General features: G+C 38.8%; 1 protein-coding gene across 2 annotated transcripts in view; it reads left to right on the top strand.

The window, feature by feature from the left end:
* GCH1 (GTP cyclohydrolase 1) overlaps positions 1-5,421 on the top strand; it is a 44,928-nt gene extending 39,507 nt beyond the window's left edge. Inside the window, exons 4-6 of one of the 2 annotated variants that reach the window (XM_063090379.1) lie at positions 947-978; positions 1,944-2,028; positions 3,240-5,421. In XM_063090379.1, coding sequence (XP_062946449.1) covers positions 947-978; positions 1,944-2,028; positions 3,240-3,312 — 190 coding nt within the window. In that variant the 3' untranslated portion in view covers positions 3,313-5,421. Of the gene's footprint in view, positions 1-946; positions 979-1,943; positions 2,029-2,967 lie in introns of both variants that reach the window. The other variant, XM_063090378.1, reaches the window with a different exon arrangement.
* Positions 5,422-15,303: the final 9,882 nt, after the last annotated feature.

The following is a 15,303-nucleotide window of genomic DNA, read 5'->3' as shown; positions in this document are numbered from 1 at the left end:
TCAAAATAAAATAATATATTCCTTCAATGTTGTGTACCTGTTGTGGACACAGGGTAGGATTAGGGTGGCTACTGTCTTCAGGGAGCTGTCTGTGGAGTGGTTCACGGGGTAGTGTACCTGTTACTGACCTGAGGCTATAGCGGGTATAAAGGAGCAAGTTGTCAGCTCTGAGAAGCAAAGTGTGGGGAAGAGCCATAACATGCCTCATAGGGGAGGTGGTAAATTGAGTATAATTCATGACTAAAAGGCCAAATTTTAAAGAAAAGGTCCTCAGCTTGAATGATCATCCTCCAATGGCTAAGTCATGTGGCCGTCTTTACATTTCATGAATAGAATGAAAGATGTTGAAAGGGGAAAATCTATCACTTGACAGACTGTTATAAGTGAAGATCAGGAGGCTTTTATTTTGGGGGATTTAATCATGCTGACTACTTACATAAACCTGTCTTATAAAGAGATGTCGGAAGACGTCTAATCAGTTCTCATCTGATTAGCCTAATAGGTTTAGTAGGTGTAATAGTTAGTTGACCATGGTGTTCTATTAATTAACAAATAGTCTTTTTATTTTTAGCTTGAACTTTAAGCTCTGATAAAACAGTATGGTTAATTAGAACACTTGAGATTTGCCCTAAAATTGATGACTTAGGAGCTTTAAAATTTTGTTCCTCATCTCTGGTTTTCCTAAGTGAGTGTTACTCTTGGAGACTCATCATTAGTTCTGTCTCTCTTTGGGCACATAGGAAGCACTGTTCTGTGTAGTGGTAGGTGGTCTCCTTTAGACCACATTTCCCTGTGGTGCCTGTACCTTTCTATCCCCTTCCTGTAAGCATCACCCCTTCCTGCGCCCCACTATTTCTTCAACAAAGTCCTTTTGTCTTCTAAGGAAGCCTTACCAATTTCACTTCAAACAATTTATGATTAAAACAATTCTTTTTTTTTCTTCTAGGATTGTAGAAATCTATAGTAGAAGACTACAAGGTAAACCTTTAAAATGTTTATTTTATTTACAGAAAACATTTTTTCATATGAAAAAAGTATTTTTTGTTCTATTACAAGTATAATAAATATGACTTATAAAAATTAAAACCTCAGAGGAATATAAAAAAGAAAGTCAACTGCATTTCAAGACCTCAGAAGAAATCATTGTTGTATTTCGCACATTCCGTCACATTTTTATGCATATACTAATTTTTTCAAATAAGTTATTTTGTGTTTATTTACACAAAAATGGGCTCATATTATATGTAATTGGCCCACTTTCTTTTTTTCTTTTTTGTTCACTTAACAAATCTTAAAAGTAAATCCTAAAGCATAGATGTAACTATCTCATTCATTTTGGTGGCTGTTTAGAATTCTATTTTATGTGGCATGGCTTGATTTAACCAGTCCCTGCTCTCATAGACATTTGGGGACTTTGCCAGTTTTCAAATAAATGCAATGCTGCAGTGATCACTCTTGTGTGTATTTAAAGATGAATTGTTTTATTCAGCACAGAAACTGCATTATTTATGTTAAATTGTTGGTTTTCAGCATTGCCCTAAGTACCATCCAATAATGAACTATAGCCCCTTTGTTAATTCTGTTGCAGGCTATTTACTTATTTGCTCTACTTTACTTCCACAGAGGTGCTTGTCAATCAGTATTCTGTCGGTCTTACTGCACAAGTAAGGGACAGTTGCCATTTCCCTTTCCCCCAGTGATGCTGAAAGGCTTCAGGGGTTCCTAAAAGCTTCTCAGCATGTATAAATAATGCAGGTGAGGTAGTTAAACAGAGGCCTCCTTGGCCCAGTCCACAGTCAAAGCAAACTGGTAAAAGCTGGTGTGTCTTGGCTCTTAAGTCTCACAGAAGTCTGCTTTTTAAGGTTTCAAATATTCTAGAGACATAAAAAGCTTCCAGCTGTTTGTGTCAAACTCTTACACTGTGCTGCTTGTCATATCCACAGTTCAAGAGCGCCTTACAAAACAAATTGCTGTAGCCATCACAGAAGCCTTGCAACCTGCTGGAGTTGGGGTAGTGGTTGAAGCAACGTAAGTCTGTATTTGCCTTTATAATGTCACAGTGGTGTACAAACAATGATCTTGATATTTTGTGCGGCTCAGTTTTTCTAGCACCAGGCGATGCCACACAATCGACACAATCACTGTTGGTTTCCATCTCTGAGCCTGAAGCCCTTTTGCCTCTTTTGTTGACTGTGTTGCTGATATAACATCTAGGGTATGGGAGAGATTGGGGGGTGGGGGCAGATGGAGATATAGGGAATCATAAGTGTAGGTTTAGAGATTTCACTACCAGTAACGTTTTATGTCTTTTCTGGATTTCTTTTTTAGCTCTTTGTTGCTCCAAGCGGAGTTTTTCTCACATTTTGTCACACATTTAAAAAAACAGAGCTAAGAATTGGTATAGGGGGCAACTGAAGACACTTCTTTAAGTTAGCATGAGTTATGAGAATTGCACATAACGTGTGGGCAAAGTTTTCATCATTCTGTGGCATGGCATGAGCTCTTTTCTGTGTATGTTATCTAACTTCACCAGGTTGCTCAGACTTACTGGTCACCATCATCTGGATTCTGCCTGGTGAGACCAGCATACTTGAGTGTTTCTCTGAACACCTATGCTAGTATAGTGCCGTCTTGGTCCGAAAGGTGGATCAAGTGAGAATTCTGAATTTCTTTTGATCTAGAAGTTATGTATCTCTGTGTACCCTTTATATTATTTTCACCCAGGAAGAAAATTCCACTTTTCTCCCTCTTGTTGGATATGTTGAAAACTCAATCATTGATAAGAATAAAAGCTACAGGACAAAGAAATTAAAGATTAAGTTTTAGTTAACATTTGTCTATGAAGGGGTATTTTGATAGATTTGGTAACTGTGAACGGAGATTAATCTTTTGGCCTGCTTTTTATTTTAAAAACCAAACCAGCAACTGTCTCCTCTTTTAAACAACCTTTGTTGTCTTGTTTTGTAGACACATGTGTATGGTAATGCGAGGGGTTCAAAAAACGAACAGCAAAACTGTGACAAGCACGATGCTGGGTGTGTTCCGGGAAGATCCAAAGACTCGTGAAGAGTTTCTAACTCTCATTAGGAACTGAACTTCAGTGTGTGCAGTGTAGTCTGCATGTCATACTGCTAGTGGCATTGTTTGTCTGGTCTTAATTGTTTGTACCTTCCATTTTCAATTGTTACAGATGTGAACTCTATTCCTTGTCATTGATTATATTTAAAAATTATTTATAGAAAGTCAAATAAAAATAAAGGGGTGAGCCCTCTACTTTCTTCTTGCCACCTTTTAGTGGCAACACTAAAGTGAACTGCCAGTAGTTTGATATGTAATATGCATAAAACCACTGTCACTCAGATAATGTGAGGGTGCTGGGAAGGGAGAAAAAATACATGTGTTTTGTTGAAATAGTGTGGTGATTTGACTCATAAACATAGGAGCATTGGGAATGGGAGAGAACTGTGGCCAATACACTGTTATTTTTTCTTCCCCTAACAAAAATGGTGTAGTGCCAAAGTGCTAAAATAATGTATGTACGGTGTGCAGCATTGCTCTGTGAATTCAGAGTCCAACAGGCTCCACTTTGATCATGTTTATTAAACTACCAGTGGCACTTATTTTTTGAATATCCAGTTGTAACATTAGTCATCAAGGGAAGGTAGGGGAATATCTAAGTTTTCAATTTTACTGTGAGTTAAAAAGGCACATTTCTACCTTCTATTCTTTTTTAATTCAAGTACAGGGAATTAGTTCCTGGAGTTGTTTACAAGTGTATTCTCATGTCAACATACAGGGATTTAGATATTAAACTCTCTGTGCCTTGATGAGAATATCACACCATTTAGAATATAGACACTTTTGCCTTTTTTTAAAAGCCATTATTTTATAAGACTTAGTACTGACACTGCAAATACCTAGTCATCACAGTTTCGTGACTTTAGAAGTTTCTGGGGAGCTTACTTTGTGTGTTCCATGTAGATTGTATTAGTCCGTTTTTCTTGGTATATTTTCCAATATACTTGGAACTGGGTGATTTATAAGAAAATGAAATTTATTGCGTATAGTTTGAGGCTGGGAAGTCCAAAGTCCATTTGGTGGTGGCGACAGTGACCCAGGGGTTTCACATTGCAAGATGGTAGAAGTAGAGAGAGAGAGAGACAGACTCTCCTCTTCTTTTAAAGCCCTCAGAACCATGCCCCTGATCACCGTTTTTAATCCATTCACTATTACGTGGTCCTACAATCTGATCAACTCTTCAAGGCTCCACCTTTCAATTACCATAGTAGGATTTCCCACCCTCTTTACAGTCACAGTGGGGGCTAAGTTTCTAATACACAAAAGTTGGAGGACACAATTCAAGCTCCAGTAAGTTTTGGAGGGACATAATTCGATACACTACAGCATTATTTTTGATCTTATGATATATTTTTCTAAGCATTTCTGGAAACTTTTGCGACTGCTTATCATTTTCAGGTCTGTAGAATCGTAGCTTCCATGAGCCTGAAAGAATGCAGAGTGACCCAATGGTGGACTGCACCATGAGCAGTGTCCAGTGTTCTAACAACAGCTGTCTTGTTGCTGGCTGTGGAAATTAACTGAGAAGGCCCTGGTCTTGGTGTCCCTCATTGTCCACATGCGTGTTATCTTCAGCATAACTCTGTACAAGTGGTGTAGGTATTTTAGTCCAGGAAGCTGTTGCCTTATTAATGATTATCTTAAAATTTCCTCCACTAGGTCAGTGAAGGCCAAATTAAAATGAACAAAAAAACTCCAAATCCCCTGTAGACGTCTCTTGTTTGGTTCACATAGTGCTCTTCAAATTTATCCCATTACCTTCAAAAGAATTAACTACAATGCTTTAACTTTGGTAATCCTGTCTCTGCCACTTTGATGCTATTAACTTATGATGGGGCAAGATGGCAGAGTTTTTTTTTTTTTTTTGAATCCCTACTTCTGTTTCCTAGCTTTTTCTATTTTTGGAGTTTCTGAAGTACAGTGGTGATTAGTTTCGAGTTCCTTTTTAAATCTAACCTGGTATATACATTAGTCTGCTTAATATTTAGAGATTTGTAGGTAGAATTCGAAGCACTGAGCTCATGTTTGGTATTTTAAAGTAAAAACAAGTGTGACTTGGAGGACCAAAGAAATTGTTAGCTATAAATTCATCTTCCTGAGATCATTTGTATTCCTTTCTAATGACTCTTGTTCTAATACCTAGAAGTGTTCTTATAAAGGTCTAATGTATTTACAGGCTGTTGTCTTATTGGTAAATGCAAAGTAATGACCTTGTCTATTTTACTCTGATAGTACTTCAAGATGATCTTTTCATATCCATGACCTTGAGCCCATTTTGGGGGATTTTTAAGAATTCATTGTATTTAAATATGCTGTTCAATTAAATTGCTTGTTTGAATTTTATGTGTGTGTATGTATGTTCCTGAAGTTGATTCTATTTAAATTATTAAAGTATTATAACTTTGTTCTTGTGAAAGTAGTTTCTTTTTCAACCACCAGCATAAATGTTATGTATCAATTAATTTGATTATTCTAATTGTATTCTCTTTTAGCAAAGATACCCATCATAAGGGCTTCTCCTGGCCATCAAGCTATTAGAATATAAATCTCAATGGTAGTACAAAGTCACCCCAGCCTCTCACCGTTTCTCTTTGGAATTTGGCTGGGGTATTACTGTCTTCACTCTCTTGCCAGTAATGGGAAGAAGAGATCTGGGGTAAGAGTCAGGAATCTGAGTGGCCCTTATGTTCCTGTTGTCCTAATCCCAAATTTAGGTAACTGCAGCCTCCCGAGAACTGGCACTGCTTCCTGTGTGGGAGCTACTGGGGAAGGAAGAGCAGGCTGGGGCAGGGAGCCTGGAAGGGAAGGGAGTGGAAGAGGGTTCTTTTCCTTCTTCTAGGAAGAGCCGCCCTGGGCAAAACTTCCAGGGAAGTGCAAAGGCTTTTGCTGCCTCTTTTCTGCCCCATGCTCAGTGACCTCCTCATTCCCCCTACATTCCCTGTTCCTTCCAGGCAGAGGAACATCTGGTTCCTCTGGTTGTCAGTATGCCCAGGAGTTGGGGCATTGGATTGGCCTGCTGCTCCTTGCAGAACTTTGTAGACTGGTGGGTCATGAATCTTATCACCCAAACTAGTAATGCTTACTGGCATGAAACATTCCTAAAACTACTACTCATAGGTGTCAATAAAACAATGAGCTTCTCAGCTAAGCCCAACTTGTTGCTCCTGACTTTTTTCATTAAAGATTGATTGGCTGAGTTCCTTGTTTTGTCATTTAGTGGAAGAGCAATTGCAGACACCAAAGGTTTTAAAGAAAGAAGGCTTTCCATCAACACGGAATACCTGAACTCACCAAGACAGGCACAGTTCCTCCCACTGATGGTGAGGAGAGGGGAGTCGTGATTGAGTTCAGGCTGGAGTGTGAATACCTGACTGCCCCACCCTCCAGAGGCACTTACTTTATTTTTATTTTAGTTTTTATTATGGAAAATAAAACATGCATAACAGACTAGCCTATGAACCCCCATTGATTTATCACCCAGCTTCAAGAACCCTCAGCTCCTGGCCATCTTGTTTCCTCTATGCCTCCATCTCCACTGGATTATTTCAGAGCAAATCCCAGGCATCATTTTATGCATAAATATTTCATATTATCTAAATGAAGTAGAATCACGTAAAATATATACATAACCAAATGCCATCCAGTATCACACAAAAGATTAGTTCTTTAATATCAAATATCTAGTTATTCACTTTTCCCTTAAGGTCTCTCAATTTTTTTAATAGTTTGTTTGACTCAAGGTACAAATGAGATCCTATATTACAATTGGTTGGTTTCTTAAGTCTCTTAAGAATCGTAGATTCTCTTCCCACTCCCATCTTTTCTTTATTTTCCCATTGTATTAGTCTACTTCTGTTGCTTAGAACAGAATACCTGAAACCGGGTAATCAATAAGAAAACAAAATTTATTTTTTATAGTTTGGAGGTGGGGAAGTCCACAATCCAAGGGGCACATTTGATGAGGGCCTTCTTAGTAGGACTCTGTACAGGGTCTCATGGCAACCAGGGTGTCACATGCCAACTATAGGCTGAGAAAGAGAGCTCACCTGCTCACTGGCTCTCCTTATAAAGCTTTCAGAACCACACCCATGGCCACCCAGTAAACCTTCAATGGATCAGTCTATTCATGAGGAATCTCCACAATCCAATCACCTCCTAAAGGCCCCACCTTTCAATTACCATAATAGGGTTTCCCACCCTCTTAACACTGTGATAACGGAGATCAAGTCTCCAGCACATGAACCATAGGAGGACACATTTAACCCACAGCACCTATCTTTAAATTGTTGGTCATTTGCTTTTGGAGAGTCCTGGGTTTAACCCAAGAAACGTCCAGCTGCTGGAATGTCTACGGCTGTCTGAATGAAGTGGAACTCCAGCTAAGCCGAGGAAAGAAGGGTTATTCTCTGCTACGACACTTTTCCATGTCCTTTAAACTCCTACTCCTGAGGCAGCCCTGGTTCTGTCTGGCTTTTGACTTGGATGTAGCTCATTTTGCTTTGTAACTCAGAGCCATCCCCCATGGATGGAACAGAATTCATTATTTTTTTCTGGGTCTATCCGTTTGGGGCAGCTTCAGTTTTAAAACACCTGCCACATGGCTTTGGTTTCATTTTGGTGGGTTCCCTGGCTGCCAAGATTTTGGTTAAGGGGGGGGGGTTGTTACAGAACTGGAAACCGTGAATCCCACAAGACTTGACATCACCTTGAGGGCCTATCCCTGGGGAATTCCAAAATTTGAGTTGGACATTAGTGCTTGGGTGTCCTCGACCCCTCACTTCATTTACATTTCTATGACTCTCTGAGTAAGAATATCAGGCTGTGGCCGACGTGGGTGGCAGGAGGGAAGTGACACACCAGGTCTTGTATTTAAGCAGCTTCTTTTATTCCCTCCCTCGTTGTAGCTGTAACTTGCTTACAAATGCTGGTAGGCTCACCCCTGGCCCGGGCATGACACAGCCCTAACACATCTGTCCACTTTTCCTCTTATTTCTACATCCTCCTGTTTGTTTTGAGCAATGTGTCCACAACCTTGACCTTTTGAGAAATCCTTTAACTTCTGGAACTGACTGTGCTGCCCAGAGAAATGTGGTTTGACTGTTGGTAAGTGTGGAGAAGGCTGTGGTGAGGGAGTCCTGTGATGATGTATCTGTGTGTGTGAGAGAACTTCCTCCAGGACTGTTGATTTTCTCCTGAGTTGAGGATGTGGATTTCTTCTTCTCCCCCCTTTTCCTGGATCCTCCCACATTTGAAAATATGCTGAACCAATAGGCAAATGAGATTTTCTTTTTGGCAGCTGGCTGGTATGGGAATCCGAATCTTTGACCTTGGTGTTGCAACGCTGCTCTGATTTGTCTTTTTGTGGGGTTTTCCATGATATGTGTGATGATGCTAACTTTTACAGCCATATTCTATCTTGACTGATAATTTTCTCTATGGAGATTTTTCTCTTTCCAGGGCCATTTTACTTCTAAAACCAAGGGATAAGCTGATTAGAAAAAAGGAAAACTAGAAAATAAAAATCAGTTTAAAACCATTCTGAGGAGCAGGGACGGAATTATTTTATGTCATTCGGAAAATATCTTCAACCAAGGACAACTAATCTCAGAGCAAAATTTCTCACTTAGAGACTCATTTCTGGGAATTTCTGAAAGTTGATTTACCTGTGAACAGGGAGTACATAAACTTGAAGTTTGTATCCAAATCTCATCTGACCTTTTCTTGCTTACCAGTTGTCAAAATCACCTCTTAATGAAGGGGTGGGAGGAGAATGACTTCTTATGTTAATAGTCGAATATTATGTTAACAGAATTCTCATATAAATTTAATATTTAAAAAATAATTATAAATAAAAAGTGTCTTGTGCACTTGAAGTATAGATAGGTCAACAATGAATTCTCATTGCCTTTTAAATTAGAACACTGTAGAAAAGGAGATTAAAGTCAATGTGAAAACCTGAGTCGCTAAAACTGGTAATTTATGTTTCCTGCATTTTAGTTTTTTGGGGATGGAAGATAAATCTTCCAGATTTCATAGTGTGTGTGCGTATGTATGGGTACCCAACACCCAATCTGGAAGAGTTGTTATGAGGAAGAATATTTCCATTTTATGTGACTAAATTGGGAGTCAGGGAGGATTAAATGACTTGCATCACCCACCACTGGGTTAAAGAGCAGAAGTTCCTGCCTTTACTATACATCTGTGGCTCTTTCCTGTTAACTGGTGGTCCCAGCCCATGAGATCACCTCTAGCTCACCATTGCAGCTGGTTAATCTTCTGCAGTTGACCCCTGTCAGTCTGTGCCCCCACAGTTTTTAAGACTTATGCAATCACCTCTACTCTTGAGCTCAAAGGTACTGCTGGGAGTAATTAAGAGAGAAGTGTGAGTCGGTCACCTTGTAGTTCCATCTGGTCACCCAGTCTTTTTTCTTTTAAAGGTTGGGAGATATTTATTTTCTTTAAACAAGGTCATAAATAAAGAAACAATGTAGGTCCAAGACTCCCTACCGTGTAGCAGGACAGGGATAGGAAGTTGTTGGGTGGAAAGGTGTAGGGGGCTATGCATCACTAAGATAGTCACAGAAAAGACCAGCTCAGGAGACTGCCCCTCCATGTCCTTGGAAATGGCATGCCTGGGCAGTGTGGGGGAGGGCAAAGATTGGGCATACAGGGCTGTTTTGTTTCTAGGAAGAGTGAAATGGAAACCACAAATGGTAAGGAGAAGCTGTGGGTCTGGAAGAGGCCAGTGAGCACACTGTACAACTCCAGGAAACAATTAGGGTTAAATTTGTTTACCAAAACCCAAGAGGCCCCTGGAGCAGCCCAGCCTCAGCCCAGGGCAGGTGCCCAGACGTGCAGGAGTGGGAGAGGGGGTTCTCCCAGATGGTCACACAGTCTTAAATGATCAAATTTTAAAAAAACAATATTTTTTAAACTTGTAATACACGTGCTTAGCACAAAATTCAAAAAGCACAAAAGGATATTGAGGAAAAGTTTATCTCCATCTCTGCTCCCAAGTGAGCCAGGCAACTGGTATCATCAGAGATATTTTATGAAATTCTTTATTTTTATCCCCGAATGAAAACCCTTATCTCCTCTATGAAGGCTGACTTTATGTACTTCCTAAGGGTAGAATGTGTGACTCTAAAGTGGTAAGTGGCCTCTATAACTATCAAAAATGTAAGAGCCATTATGTTTTTCTAGTGTTCCTTTAAAGTCACTATTAGATTGTTTCTCTGATTTTTTTTTTTTTAGCAAAAACATCTGCACAAAAAATGTGGCCACTTTACAGAACTTTGGTCACCTTAACAAAGGAAAACTGGATTCTGGGTAGCTGAGTGTCTAAAACAGAGGCTCTTTTAAAATTTGGTTTTTGTTTTGTACTTTTCATTTTATTTGAATTGGTAATGCATGCACTTGACTAAAATTTAAAAAGCACAAAATGATAAATAAGTACAGTGAAAATTCTCCCTCGTCTTCAGCCACCCAGTTCTCTTCCCCAAAGCCACCATTTACCACCTTCTTACATATACTTCCAGAAATATTTCAGGTATGTACAAGCTATACAAGCAAATTCACACACACACACACACACACGAGGGTACTTCAAAAAGTTTGTGGGAAAATAGAATTAAAAAGTTAATATAAATCTTTTCATTAATTTTTTGAAGTACCAACATATATATATGTTTGTTTGTTTAAATCAGGAATTCTTGACAATGTGTGCCTATCCAAATCACCTGGGTAACTTTAAGACAACATATGTGCCTACACCCTATGGAGACCTTTTTGATATTTGTAATTGTATTTTGAAAAAAAAATTGTCCTTAATTATTCTGGTGAGATCCCTCAGCTGAGAACTACTAGCGTAATAACTGTATCTGACAACGATTCAGACTCATGGAACCCATCGGGAAGCCGCTAGGCTCATTCCCACGTAGTTGGGCAGGAGAACAGCTGTATGGACTGCTCTGTGAGCGATCGGTTTCCCCCATCCACGGTTAAGGGCATCTGCAACTACTCAGTTGATCAGTCTAAAGGTAAATTGCCCTTTAAAAGGGACTGTCTCCAGATTAATATAATCAGTACTTCAATTACCTATGTATAAATAATTTACTTCTCTGGCTCAATTTTTCTTAACATATCCTACTTTTTATTTCTGATTTGTACAGTTGGTCATCATAAAAAACTTAGAAACTATAGTGAGGTATAGAGAAAAAGACTGGTTACCCAATTGCATAGCCCCCAAATGACTACTGTTAACTTGTTTTATTTTACTTCCTTTTTAAATTGTGCAAATAATATATGGACACTTCTGGAGTACTGAAAGCAAATCCATTCAGATATTATGTCATTTCATTTGTATTTACTTCAGTATGTATCACTAGAGGATAAGGAGTAAGGACTTTAAAAACCCCACACATTATCACACCTCCAGAAATTCACAGTGATTACTTTATATCATATCATTCTCATTCTCCATAGGCCTTCTCCCAGATTGTCTCCAATTTCTTTTTTGAGACCATTATTAGCACTTTGATATATGCTCTTCCAGTGTTTGCCTCCTCCTTCCCCTGCATAACTATCTATAACACTTTGGATACTTTAAAGTCCACATAGCCTTTCCCTCCCTTCGTATCTTGGTATCTTATTATTATTATTTTTTTTAAAGATGACCGGTAAGGGGATCTCAGCCCTTGACTTGGTGGTGTCAGCACCACGCTCAGCCAGTGAATGAACCGGCCGTCTGTATATAGGATCCGAACCCGTGGCCTCGGTGTTATCAGCACCACACTCTTCCGAGTGAGCCATGGGCCGGCCAAGTATCTTGGTATCTTATACTGGTTGATCTTATGTTGTATTTTTGTCGAAGTGGTTACGTGATATTCCATGGTATAAATATCACATGTTGATTATTTTCATAATGATGGACTTTTAAGTTGTTTCCAGTGTTTTATTGTAACGCTACAGTGAACATCTCTATTTCCAAAGGATAGGGTTCTAGGTATGGATTTATTGGGACAAAAAAGTCACCCTCCTTTCTCTCTTCCCTCCATAAATAACAAGAATACACATCCTCAGATGAACTATTTACCTCCTCTTCCAGCCCCCGCAGTGTATGGCTGTCCTCTCATATCCTGTCTTATAGCTAAAATCTTTGTAACACACAAATTCATTTCTTCTTTTACTCAGGGGTGTAGATTTGCACCTCATTTATCTTGGCAGGTTCACATTTTCACACTGAAAATTTTGTTGAGATAATTGTAGGTTCACATATAGCTACAAGTCATAAATCACTTGTATACCTTGTCAGGTTCCTCCAAAGCTAATATTTAGTAAAATTGTGGTACAATATCACAGCCAGAGTATTAACATTGACACAATACACCAATCTTACTCAGATTTTCCCAGTTTTTCTTGTACTCACTGTGTGTGTATTAAGTTCTATACACTTGTGTCTTCTGTGTAGGTTCCTGTATCCACTGCCACAGTCAAGATAATGAACATTTCTAACAGCAGACGATCCATCACGTTACCTGATTATAACCACACCCTTCACTCTCATCCCCTTCACTTTTTAAAAAGTCCTCATACATACTACAAATTTCTTCCTGGCAAGGTATTACTAACTCATACTTCCTTACCAGCATTGATTTTAAATTTTAAAATGTAACATATTACTAGGTGGGCAGTATCTTCATTGTCTAGCTTTATGTCAGAATCTTTTAACCCATTCATTATTAAATTTGGTCTCAAAGTGTATTGCAGATATTCTCCTAGAAGAAATGGGGCAGATGTTTCTTTCATTTCTCTGGTCATCCAATACTTCAAAACTTTTTCAGTGAAAATCAAATCTCTGAAGCTGCCAAATGCAATAAGCACACAGACTTCTGTCTTTGACAAAGCTGGTACTAATTTTTAGAAACACTACTTGTGGGGTTGAGGCAATAGTATTTTGCTTGATAGGGTTTTCACACTAAGGGCAGACTGAAAGTCTTTTGCTTAAGTTATTTCTAAAAGGGATTTTATCTAAATAAAGGACTGCTTAACTTTTCTAAGTACCGTTTAGTGAAGAATAATTTTATTTTCTTTGAGTGGAGGTATTCTCCGGGAGAAGGGGCCCTCTCAACCCCCCTCTCTTAGAAACGAGCATATTCTTCCTGCTTGTCACAGTCAGGGTAATCCAAGTCACCCTGGCACCCGGGCTGGCTCCTTTTGCGGGGTCAGAATTCTTATTGGTCTACAATGAAGTCAATGTGGATTTTGCCTTTTGTTATGAGTCATCATTTCTGCTAAAGGTAGAGCATTGCTAGAGTTGGAATTCAGGAGATCATGAACAGTATGGAGGATGTAAGCAACAGTGTGGGGTACAGAGGCAGACGACAGGTGGAATTAGGAGGGACTGTCTTTAGGCAAATATAGCGTGGGGAGGTACTTCAGAAAGAAATACAGTTTATGATAATCAATCCCCAATTAGCCTGGAAAAATTAACACACATGATGCATAGAATATACAATTTAATTTTAGCATGTAGTCATGCACATTTTGGCCATAGATGGAGTATAAACAAAGAAGATCAGATTCTAAAAGACCCCATATAGATATTTGCCATTTCAAACAATAATCAATGCATATATCCTTTGCTCCCAACAATTCTCCTTGTGGGAATTTATCCTCTAGATGTATTTGTATATGTACGAAAATGACATTTGTGTACAAGATTATTCATTGTGGCATCATTTGTAATAAGAAAGCTCCTGCTTATAAGTCAGCTCTAAACCCAAATTTGTGAAATGAGCACATGAGGTTTTAGCTGTGATTTTTAGGGTGCTTCCCCCTAGAGGTAGATCAGAATCTGATCCACTGTCCACTTTTATCTCTTGGGCTTTCACTGAGCAAAGTCCTGAGGCTGGGCAGGAGCACTTGCAGGTTCTTGTTGAGAATCTCTATCCTGGGAGGAAAGAGGAGTCTGAGTTCAATGCTCATCTGTCATCACACAGTTTAGATAACATCTACATTAATCAATTGAGAAAGAACAATTTAAGCACAACTTTTAGTTAAGTAACTGCGGGAGAAACAGCTGAAAAGCTTATAAGTAGTTGTCTCTTTAAGTGAGGAGGTGGGAAGTAGTAGACAAAGGACTCTTGCTTAAAGTATATGACCCTTCTGTCTGTCACTATTTAATTTTTTTAAAAATTAGGTATCTTTATTTACTTTGTTAAAAGTGAAAATTATATCCATATCTTTATCTATGTATATGGAACCAAGAAAATAAGGTTAAGTATGGTGTCGGTAATGATTATTTGAAATATCCTTGAATGTGACGACTAAAGTGATGATTTGGGAAAAAAGGATAAAAGTATGTGAATTTTTGGATGAAATAAAGGAATCATTATTGTTATCCAACCTTCTTTGGCCTAAATTTTTGCATCTTTATTTCTCTGTAATTCACAGGCTTTTGATGCTCTATCTAGATTGGGGTTGGCAGACTTTTTCTGAAAAGTGCCTGATAGTAAGTATTTTAGACTTTGCAGGTCACACAATTTCTGTCATAACTATGCAACTCTGCCATTGCAGCTTTGTGAAATCCATCATAGACAATGTGTAAATGAATGTAGCCGTGTTCCAATATAATCTTATTTACCAACCCTGAAATTTGAATTCATATAATTTTTAGGTCACAAAAATTTTTTTTCATTCACTAAAAAATGTAAAAAGCATTTCTAGCTCATGGGCCATACAAAAACAGGTGGTGGGTAGGACTTGGCCAGCAGGCGGTATTTGTGGACCCCTGCTCTACATCTAACACATTTGTGTGGTTTCCTCTCATGCATAGCGAAGAGCTCCAGCCATCTGGGCTGCAAAGAGGAATTTATGACAGAAATTCTGTCCTTGTATGTGGAGTAGGTAAGCACCAGTTCCCCCAGCATTCACAACTATGGAAATTATGTCTTAGAGGGCTTAAAGGTCCTGGTGGGTCTTACAGAGTTAAACTTCATGATTCTTCTCTCCCCCTCCCTATTCCTGTTTCTTTTTACTAAATATAGAAACATCCCTGTGAATGAAGCTATATTTCATTGAGTGCTTCACTCTTGGAAATTTCATACCAGAGGTAGAAACGCTACAGGAGGTCACAAATGTAGAGACCTGGGCTCTTTGTTCAGGGGAGCTGAATTGGACATCTTGATCCCACAAGCTTCAAAGGGTTTGACATAAAGGAGGTTT

This window comes from Cynocephalus volans, chromosome 3, assembly GCF_027409185.1.
Source record: "Cynocephalus volans isolate mCynVol1 chromosome 3, mCynVol1.pri, whole genome shotgun sequence".
NCBI lineage: Eukaryota > Metazoa > Chordata > Mammalia > Dermoptera > Cynocephalidae > Cynocephalus > Cynocephalus volans.
The sequence above is the reverse complement of the archived record's forward strand: the minus strand, read 5'-3'. Positions and strand labels throughout refer to the sequence as shown.